Genomic DNA, 10,346 nt, shown 5'->3' with positions numbered 1-10,346 from the left:
GGGGGGAGGTTAGGGGCCGAGCGCAGGATGTAGAAGATACCAGAGACACCTTCTTTAGTCTGTGAGGAGCTGATAATTAACTACATGTCAGTGATAATCCTCCGGGTGCCTCCAGATTCCCAGCGGATCAGAGGAGGTCCGCATTACATCACAGCCGCCAGGATCCGGACGCCATCCCAACGCTTCCAGTGGGACGCATTATTCCAGACAGATTTAACAGCAGCTTAGAGCGAAACAGTTTTAAATAAACTAGGAGAGGATGTAAGGCTGATAAGAATAAAACGATCAAAGCAGGATTTTATATTTTCCTGATCTAAAATAGTTCCATAAAGCTTTTAGGGAAAAAGAAAGAAGCATTTTTCCGGATAAAAACGTTGCCTTTGGACGTCTCCAATGCATTTTTCATCAGATTTCCTGTTGCATATTTATCTGCTTTAACCCTTTATAGCGCCCTCAGTGAAATACTTTGAAAATCTGCATTTCAAGCCAAGAGGGTTATTGGAATCCTGGACGAGACCCCGAGCGCCGCCCCAAAATCAGGGGCAGATTTTGGTTACTGTGTTACATTAAAGAAATATGGATATTTTGACGGCATAAATGAATATCAATGTAATAAGAAACGCCGACTTCCCCGAATATATTAAGAAAAAATAAACAAAGTGCTTCTAGAAAAACACTGAGAGGGAAAGAAACACATTTTATTTGGTCCAACATTAATGCTGATATGGAGACTGATACTTTTCAGTTTATAAACCTAAATAGAATTATCAACTATAATTAACTTTTTACCTTTTTTCTTGACTTAACTTTTATTTCCAACTTAATTTCCAGTCGGTAATCTATCATTCAAAGGCTCATCTAATTAGTCAAAAGCCTAAATGTACAGCCATGTAGCAGGATCTATGCTGCATAGATGGATATAGATCTAGTGCTTCTAGACCTCACTGAGGGGGGGGTTAAATCAGGGGATGAACTGGAGTTTTATAAAAATAAATCACACCTCGTTCTGTTTTCTCAGGCAGCTTTATCACTATAATAGATTCAAACATTAAATTCTGGCTCTTAGTTTCAGTAGCCACCTAAAGACTTTCAGTGGCCCCATCTGCCCCCCTATGGAGGCGCCACTGGAGGAATCATTTGGTGAAAGAGGCAGATAAACCCGCCTGTGGGTAAACCTGAAGGCTCAGTCGGCCTCCTGACGCGGAATGGAGTCTCTCTGGGTCTTTTGTTCTGGACAAAGCGGCGGCGGTGACCCTGATGGCTGCGGCGTGGTGGCCGGGGAAGCCATTGACATTTCCTACTAGATTAGTTGGATGCAGATGAGTGGACCCGGCTGACACTAATGAAGTCAGGGGTGGGGGGGGGTCTCCTGGGCAGACAGGAGAAAGTGAATGCGACAAACGAGGATGCAGATTAATTAGGATGTGGATCTATGAAGGTAGAGTTTTAATGGGACTTTTTAGTTTTCACCTCGTTCCGTTAAATCAGCTCAGACTAATGATGACGCTTGATTTTCTATCATTAAATGTCTGCAGATCACAGGCTTAGATTAATCTGGTTAATACAGAACTCCTTCCCTCCATCAGATGAAGCCTGAACGTTATTTCATTCTTCTAAAAATAGGTTCAATTAATACTAATTAAATCTGATCAACTGGTTAGTTTAGTAGTTTATCTGGTTTAAAGGTTAATCCGCATTAATGAGGATTTCTGCAGGTTTAACCTCAAACAAAGGCTTAAAAACTCAGACGGTTTAATTTTTAAACCAAATATCTGATCTATTCACTGCAAAATCTAAATCTAAGTCAATTTGTTTGAAATGATGCATTTTAAATTGAATTAAACAGATAATGAGACACTTTCCCAACAGAACAAGAAAATTAACATTAAAATAAGAAACTTTTTCCAAGAGAATATTATCTAATTATCTTATTTTAAGGGTTAGATATTCAATTGGCAGATTATTTTATTTATCTGCTCAATTTAAGAATAAATAGACTTAATTTAAGAAATATTTACTCGTTTTCAGGACGTTTTTGCAGTTTTTAAATAAGGCAGAAATCCACATTTTAAGAAACCTCATTTCAAAATATATAATAAAAGTTTTTACATGATAAATAAAGTAATAAAACTATAATAATACAATTTATACAGTTAAAAAATGAAATATTCAAATTTTTAAACCTTTTATGACCAAAAAAGGATCAGATTTTACTTTTTTTTTTAAAAGTAAATTACTATTTTATTTGATAAAATCTCAATAATCCAATAAGACATTTTATTCACTCTGATAATAAAATAAATCTTATTATAAAAGAGTCTTTAGAGAGAAGCTGATCTAAAATCTTTATCGATTTAAAATCTGGTTTAAGCTTCAGAAGCAGTTTAATAAAAACAAGCTTAGACTGAATTAATCCTAAATCAGAGAAGTTTGATGACTTGACGTCATTTCAGACTTTTTCATCATTTATTATTTTCATTATTCAGTTAAAACTCTTGTTTAAAGTATTTTATTTAGACGAACTTGATTAAAGCAAAGATGTTTGAACTTTGGTTGATTTATTGAACTGAAAGGAAGGAAATATTATTAACGATGATATTTAATGACTTTATGATCATAATTAATGATGATAAAGTGAAACGTCGTTAATTAAACCTTTAATCCAAATATAAACCCAGTTTAAACCATTAATAGAGAAAAAGTCTGGTTCCCATAGATCTATAGATGGTGTGAAGGTGTCAGGAGCGGAGCTCGTTAAAGCCGTAGAATCGGCGGCGGTGCGAAGTGAAGGTTTGTGATGTTTACCGGCCGACTGCGGCTCGCCGTGAACCCATTCAATCCAAACACATTACGGGCGGCGTGCGGACAGCTCGCCGCCGAGCTTTTCTCCCCCTTTCCTTTATTCTGTGAGCAATTTGCCCACTGAGCCAATTAGCCAGAGGGTGGGGGGATGGGGGGGGCTCTCAGAGGCAGGAGAAGCGGACGGACGGACGGACGGTGCGGCGCGCGTGGAGAGCGTTATTTATTTCTTCATTATTAGAAGAAGGGAGGGGAGGGGGCGGAGGACGGCGAGGTTAATCTGATGACTCAGGCATTCAGGATGTGCGTTTAGTTTGAGCTTTTAGTCCGCATTAGCATAACCTCGGCGAGATGACAAACGGCCCGCTGATTGGCTGCTGTCGGCCGGCTTAATGTCAATAGTAAATTGGGGGGCTTGTTAGGGGAGCTGGGGGCCGCGGCAGCGGAGGGGCAGTCATGTACAAAATAATGTCTATTAGGACTAATTTAATCAAGGATCCTTTTCCAGATGAATTAGAATGTAGGGGCCAATTATTCCGGGCCGAGGGGGCCGCCGCAGCCGCATAATGACCGGCCCGGTTAGCGGGGGCCTCCATCTGGGTCGCAGCGGCCATCTCGTGGGAAAGTCAGTTATTTATAGCGGAGATGTTTCCGCCTGAGCGCCGCTCCATCAGACAAAGGCCGCCGCCTCCTCAGCGGCTCTTCCTGTCGCCCAGGTTGGTTGGGGTCAGAACTGCGGGGGACGCGTGTCCGACCCGCTGATCTGAGGGGAGCTTTATGAGGACTGGAGTCAGGTCTGCCCCCAACACTACTCCCTCTGACCCTGGGGGGCAATTATGTTGTGATGAGGGGCCCCCCCTGCTCGCCTCCTTCTCCTGGTGGCCCCATCTGGTCCCCTGAGTCCAATCCGGCTGCAGCGCGGGCCGTCCGCCGCACCTGCACCCCAGCCCAGATGAAAAGCCCCCCCGGTAATGTTGAATCTGTTAACGCTGGCCTTTTCAGGCGGAGCGCCGGGATCAAGACGGATCTGTTCCCATAAAGGGGCCCCGTCCCCCCCCCGGCGCCGCAGACCTGCTGCTGAATTATTACTGGCCGAGCATTCGTCATCCGGGGAGCGGCGTTAAACGGTGGAGGCGCCGCTCCATCCTTCAGCTGACATGGCTGCTCGTTTTATTCCTGCTGGCGGAGGACAGCGTGGAACCTGAACCTCCCTCTGCCGCCAGGCCCAGGAGAACCCAACCCTCCAACTGACCTCCTGCAGAAACCAGGAGGATCTGCTGGTCATTATCTGGGTTCAGATCTGCTGAGAGCAGAAGAAGCCATTCACTGGCGATCGATACGTGGAGGACCTGGTTCCATGGAGATAATGGCGGCCAATAAACACGTCACCGCCTCCTCTGCAGCAACATGGCTGCGATGGACGCCGAGTTTAGATCAGAGTGAAGGTAAACGATCACTGACCAACCAGGAGGACAAACTGGACTCTAAACATTCCATCGAATCGCCTCTGGAACCAAAACGAGACGTTCAGCTGACCTGCACGCCGCTCGCCGCGCCCCTTCCTACACGCCACTCGCCGCGCCCCTTCCTACACGCCGCCCCCAATAGAGGGAAGATCTCTGGGACCAGCTGAACCCTCTGGAGGTATGAGAAGCTTCCAGCCATCAGAGAAGGAAGTGCAGGTTCTCTGGTGAAGCATCAGTAGAACCAGCAGAAGCAGGATTGATCCCAGCTGTGAAGCACGGTGGTGGCAGCATCATAAAACCCGGTCCGGAGCGTCTGGACCTCAGAGCGAGGAGATGGTTCTTCTCTTAATGGGACTGTGACTGTGAACGTTTCCACCAAACATAACAGCAGAAGAAGAAGAGAAGGGGTGTGAATACTTTCTGACGGCCTCCGGCTCCTCCTTAGAATCAGTTCTTCCTCCTAGGATGGCGGTGGAAACCCTGACCTGAAATATAAACCCGTCACGCCGTGCAGAGCAGGATGGTGAGGTCAGGGGTCGGCTGACAGGAAGGGGAGGGGTGGAGGAAGCCGCTCCGTGTCCAGGGGCCGCTGTCAGTGGGCGTCGGCCCCGGCCCGCTAACGCGCTGTGTCAACGCGGCCCCGCTCAGGCCCAAGGTGCTGGTGTTGATGCGGCGCTCGACACCTCATTAAAGCGATGAGCCGCGCCGCTGAGGACCGTCGCTGAGGGTCCATCCGGTCGCCCCACCGTGGGCGGCGGGGCCCAAACTTAGCAGGCCCCTGAGCGGCGGCGTCAGCTGCGGCGCAGCGCGGGGGCGAGCGCGCCCGCTGAGGTGATGACGGCTGACCGCGGGCAGCCAGAGGTTAATGGGAACGTTTAGAGGACGGCTGAGGCTTTTTTGCGCCGGGATCCTAGCGGCGTCCCTGTGGCGGCGCAGAGCTGGCACGGCTGGTGTTGGTCCACACCGAGCCTCACAGACCCCCCCCCCCCCCCCTTCTGCTGCCAGCACGTCAACAAGTATAGAGCTGAGCGGGTGAAGAAAGGCGTCGGACCGGCGTCTCCAAGGCGATTAGCCAAAGCTGATGCTAATGAGACCTGGACCGCCATCGCTCCCAGCGCCATGATGGGGGGGGGCTGTTCAAAAATAAAGGTGTTCATCTTCTCCTCTTTCTCTGTTTTCCATCCCAGCTCCACCTCCTCTGCCAAACCTCCACACGGCGGTGGGGGGGGGGGGCAATGACAGGCAGGAGGTCAGTGTAATTGCTGCTGGCCATATTTAACATTAAGATAATCAGGCCATTAATTACCCTTTGGATCATTAAATCAGCCACTTGCAAAATGAAATCTCGGCCTCTATTACTCAGTTGAGAGACCACGAGGGGGGGGGTCGTGTTTCCATCCATCAGCCTCTCCTCCGCTCCGGACAAAAGCCTCTCTGTCAGGACCCGGTCCCTTCTGGTTTTTACCTCCTTTAATTCAGGACTTCAGGTCCAACGAGTCTGGCCGGCTCCGCTGCCACGGCAACAGGAAACAGAGCGAGGCTCCACAAATCAGACGCTCCGCCTTCAGACAACGTTACAGAAATAAGGAACTACGATCCATCTCACTGAAAACGTCCTTTAAAAGGAGTTTCTATCATTGCTGTGATGTCACCACCGTCCAGCAGAGGGCGGTTCATGCTTTAACTGAGCCTCTCTGGTGTTTGCAGAGGAAGTTACATATAGGACCGAATATATAAGACGGGCTAACGTTAGCCCATCTGTAGCAGCCAGGGCTAATGTTAGCCTGTCTGCAGCAGCCACTGCTAATGTTAGCCCATCTGTAGCAGCCAGAGCTAACGTTAGCCCATTTGTAGCAGCCAGGGCTAACTTCTTCAGCAGCAAGGGCTAACCATAGCCTGTCTGCAGCAGCCATGGCTAATGTTAGCCCGTCTGCAGCAGCCAGAGCTAACATTAGCCCATTTGTAGCAGCCAGGGCTAATGTTAGCCTGTCTGCAGCAGCCACTGCTAATGTTAGCCCATCTGTAGCAGCCAGAGCTAATGTTAGCCCATCTGTAACAGCCAGAGCTAACGTTAGCCCATCTGCAGCAGCCATGGCTAATGTTATCCCGTCTGCAGCAGCCACTGCTAATGTTAGCCCATCTGTAGCAGCCAGAGCTAACGTCAGCCCATTTGTAGCAGCCAGGGCTAACTTCTTCAGGAGCAAGGGCTAACCATAGCCTGTCTGCAGCAGCCATGGCTAATGTTAGCCCGTCTGCAGCAGCCACTGCTAATGTTAGCCCATCTGTAGCAGCCAGAGCTAACATTAGCCCATTTGTAGCAGCCAGGGCTAACTTCTTCAGCAGCCAGGGCTAACCATAGCCCGTCTGCAGCAGCCATGGCTAATGTTAGCCCGTCTGCAGCAGCCACTTCTAATGTTAGCCCATCTGTAGCAGCCATGGCTAATGTTAGCCCGTCTGCAGCAGCCANAGCCATGGCTAATGTTAGCCCGTCTGCAGCAGCCACTTCTAATGTTAGCCCATCTGTAGCAGCCATGGCTAATGTTAGCCCGTCTGCAGCAGCCATGGCTAATGTTAGCCCATCTGCAGCAGCCAGAGCTAACGTTAGCCCATCTGTAGCAGCCAGAGCTAACGTTAGCCCATCTGTAGCAGCCAGGGCTAACTTCTTCAGCAGCCAGGGCTNTGTAGCAGCCAGAGCTAACGTTAGCCCATCTGTAGCAGCCAGGGCTAACTTCTTCAGCAGCCAGGGCTAAAATTAGCCTGTCTGTAGCAGCAAGGACTAACGTTAGCCCATCTGTAGCAGCCAGAGCTAACGTTAGCCCATCTGTAGCAGCCAGGGCTAACTTCTTCAGCAGCTACTGCTAACATTAGCCTGTCTGTAGCAGCCAGTGCTAACGTTAGCCTATCTGTAGCAGCCAGGGCTAACCTGATTAATAAGATCCATCAACTCTGGACTCCTTGATCTAACTCTAAGTAATAAACTGAGTCAGACTGAAGAAACATTTGATTCTTAGCCATCCCACATGATGGATGTTAGAGCCTGGTGTCCAAACTGGGAGTTAGCAAGCCCACCAAGGTTTCCCAGTTTGGGTCAGAATGGGTCAAACCAGCCGATGCTTTAAGTTAGCCAGACAGATTTAATCTACAAATGTTTCTAATGGGCTAGTAATAAAATCCAAGCCTAAATTCATCAATTTAAAAGATTTTTTGATTATAAATGTTCATATTATTGGACTCCATTATCAGTAAGATGTGCGAACGCATTGCTATCGACCCAGATGAGGCCAAAGGAAGCGACCTTTTCGTTCCATTTGGATTTTAAAGCCATCCTGCTAACGACTGCGGAACGTTAGCAGGATGGCTAACGCCCAGAGGGCCCTCTATTGGTGACAGAGGAGAACTGCACACTTTTAGTTTCTCCAGTTTATAACGGAGGCTTCCAATCCAAACAATATTACTAAGTTAGAGGAAAATGTCCTCATCAGTATTTGTGCTGCGTAGTGATGAGCGCGGCGCCTCGGCAGCAACCCGGCTGAGGTGGAGAAACGATGGAAGGATGAGAGGGAGGGTGAGGAAGGCAGGATTTATGGAGGGGAAAGAGGACAAACAGCGAGCCACTTAAGGAATGGACTGATAAATACTATCGACAGGAGAGAGGAGGCGCAGGGGGGAGAGGGAGGCGCAGGGGGGAGAGGGAGCTGCAGCGGAGCGTCGCCGCTTAATTGAGATAATATTGACCTCCTGCTCTAATCTCTTCAGGGCTTCAGATTCATAAATAAATAACAACAGCAGCAGCTTCAGCTGCTGAGAGGGGGCGGAGCCAGCCGGGAACAGGAAGTGGAGTTCCAGCACACGCAGGGTTAAAGTGTTTGTGTCGAGCGCTCGGAGGAGTAATTACAAGGTGCTTCTGTTGACTAATGAGGGTAGGGCGGGGGGGACGGGGAAGTCGATCTTTATGTGAACGGCGGTCGGCTCTAATTTGTTATGATGGGCTCCCAGAGACGCATAATCACAGGAGCACGGCGGCGGCGGCGGCGTAGAGCCATACTTCACCGCTTTGTTACCCTGCAGAGAGCAGCTCTGTTGATGTTTGACACCTGAGGCGCCGACCCGCCGCCCCCTGTCTGCCGAGGGAGGCACTGCACCCAGAACCAATAACCGGGTCAGAACCACCAAGGTTGGACAGGAAAAAATCCCCTGGATTAACTAATCCAGGGACCCAGATGATTTATTCTGTGGATCCGACATGAGTTCTGGTTCTGTTGGGCCTGAGAGGAGCCGTCCTACCTGCTGGCGTCAGGCCCGGGTTTGAGGCGTCCCTGGGCGTTGGCCTCCCACACGCCGTTGGCCAGCTCGTTGCCGATGGCCGACATCACCTTGATGAGCTCCAGGGGCCACTCGTCCAGGTCCAGGGAGCGGACCCTGGACAGGTGGGTCCCCAGGTTCCGATGGATGCCGGAGCACTCGATGCAGATCAGAGCGCCGAGGTTGAGGCTGGCCCAGTCCGGGTCTGTGGGACAGAGGAGGAGCCCAGAAGATCAGAACCTTCCAGAACCAAAAGGTTCTGATTAATTTCTGATGGTTCAGGGTCTGAAACCGGCGGCTCTTTGGGGCCTCTGCAGCGGCCCTTAATAGAGGCTAAAATTAATATAAAGAGCTAAATAACAGATTATTCTGAAACGCTTTAGTGGATTTTATAAGGAGGAAAAAAATTACATTAAAAGAACAAGAAATGTGTTTTTAGTACGGAAGTAAAACCGTCTAAAATAAATCTGCCTTTTTTCTAAAACAAATTTTAAACTAAATTTTTTTACACATTAAATTCCTTAAACTGAATTTTTATCTGGTAAAAATTCAGCTGCAAAAATGCAAAGGTCAAAATTTGCAGTTTCATTTTTAGAGCTGAATTTTTAGCAGATTGAATTGAGGCTGTTTTTTTCTTCCATATTTTAGAAGCATTTTTCTTTTTCATTAGCTTTAAATTTTGCATTTTAATATTATTTTAAAAGCTAAAAATACATAAATTGTTGGCAAATAATTTCCTATACAAGCTAATAATAATAACAATAATAATAATAATAACAATAATAATAATAATATTCATAATAATAATAATTAAAAAAAGGAATAATTATTTCCAAGTTCAGTTTGGCGCCATCTTTCCACTCACTCTGTACGTCGCAGTCCGCACAGCGGCCGTTGCCACGGATACTCCTGATGGACTGGAGAGCCAAAGCCTCTGATTGGCTGGTGAGGCGGGACTGGAAGACATGGAAAACAGGTTGAACATCTAGAGATGCTGTTCAGGTCTGTTCGCCGCCGCCGCCGCGCTTCACTAGCTGGACAATAAAACATCACTTCCTGCCGGGAGCCCCTCAGACATCCCCCGCCCCCCCCGCCTATCCTTCAGGATCACATTTGCTCCCATCGCCGCCATGAGAAGGAAGAACACGGCGAACAAATGAAACGGTCTTGGTTGGGCGGGTGATGCCTGAGGCGTAAACACAGCGGGTGGCCTGCGATGCAGAGCGGCGGCTGCGGCGCCGGTAATTGGTATTCTGTAATTACGGGAGCAGAAAAGGGAAGATCTGAGGGGGGAGGAGTGATCACCTTGTTCTTGCTGCTCTCGCAGGACTGCAGGCTGGCCAGGATCTGGCTCTCGATGACCTGAACCCAGGCGTCCCGCTCTTCGTACGACGTGGCCTCGAAGTTCCACGTCTGACCCGTCAGCGACACGATGGTGAACTCAAAGTTCTCCTCTTGTTCTGGTGGAGAAGGAAACACCCAGAGTCAGTCAATGCTTCACCGTGCTTTTATTCTGAAAGGGTGGGGTAAGGTTCTCCCCGGGTCTGAGGTTCTTCAGGATCAGGAACACTCAGACCAGAAGGAACTGATGAACAAATCACCGCCATCAAACCGCAGAACAGAGACCAGCTGGTCGACGAGGACCAGAAGGTCCAACATTCCTGCTGTAGATGTTCTGTGTGTGAAGAACCTGGTTTCACTGAGATCCAGAACCTCTGGAAGGTCTGCAGGTGGACATCAGCACACAGAGACCATGTGACCTCAGACTGATGAGGATCT

At 48.5% G+C, this 10,346-nt stretch overlaps 1 protein-coding gene across 5 annotated transcripts in view; it reads right to left on the bottom strand.

The window, feature by feature from the left end:
* The window catches only part of LOC107096020 (arf-GAP with GTPase, ANK repeat and PH domain-containing protein 1-like), a 91,294-nt gene that overhangs the window by 8,310 nt on the left and 72,638 nt on the right, over positions 1 to 10,346 (bottom strand). For all 5 annotated transcript variants that reach the window (XM_015392470.1, XM_015392469.1, XM_015392471.1 and 2 more), the window contains 3 exons: positions 9,873 to 10,027; positions 9,433 to 9,523; positions 8,550 to 8,772 (listed from right to left, as the gene is read on the bottom strand). In XM_015392470.1, the coding sequence (XP_015247956.1) occupies positions 8,550 to 8,772; positions 9,433 to 9,523; positions 9,873 to 10,027 (469 nt within the window). The remainder of the gene's footprint in view (positions 1 to 8,549; positions 8,773 to 9,432; positions 9,524 to 9,872; positions 10,028 to 10,346) is intronic.

Source organism: Cyprinodon variegatus, unplaced genomic scaffold, assembly GCF_000732505.1.
Source record: "Cyprinodon variegatus isolate N-32 unplaced genomic scaffold, C_variegatus-1.0 Scaffold592, whole genome shotgun sequence".
In the NCBI taxonomy this organism is placed as follows: domain Eukaryota; kingdom Metazoa; phylum Chordata; class Actinopteri; order Cyprinodontiformes; family Cyprinodontidae; genus Cyprinodon; species Cyprinodon variegatus.
The sequence above is the reverse complement of the archived record's forward strand: the minus strand, read 5'-3'. Positions and strand labels throughout refer to the sequence as shown.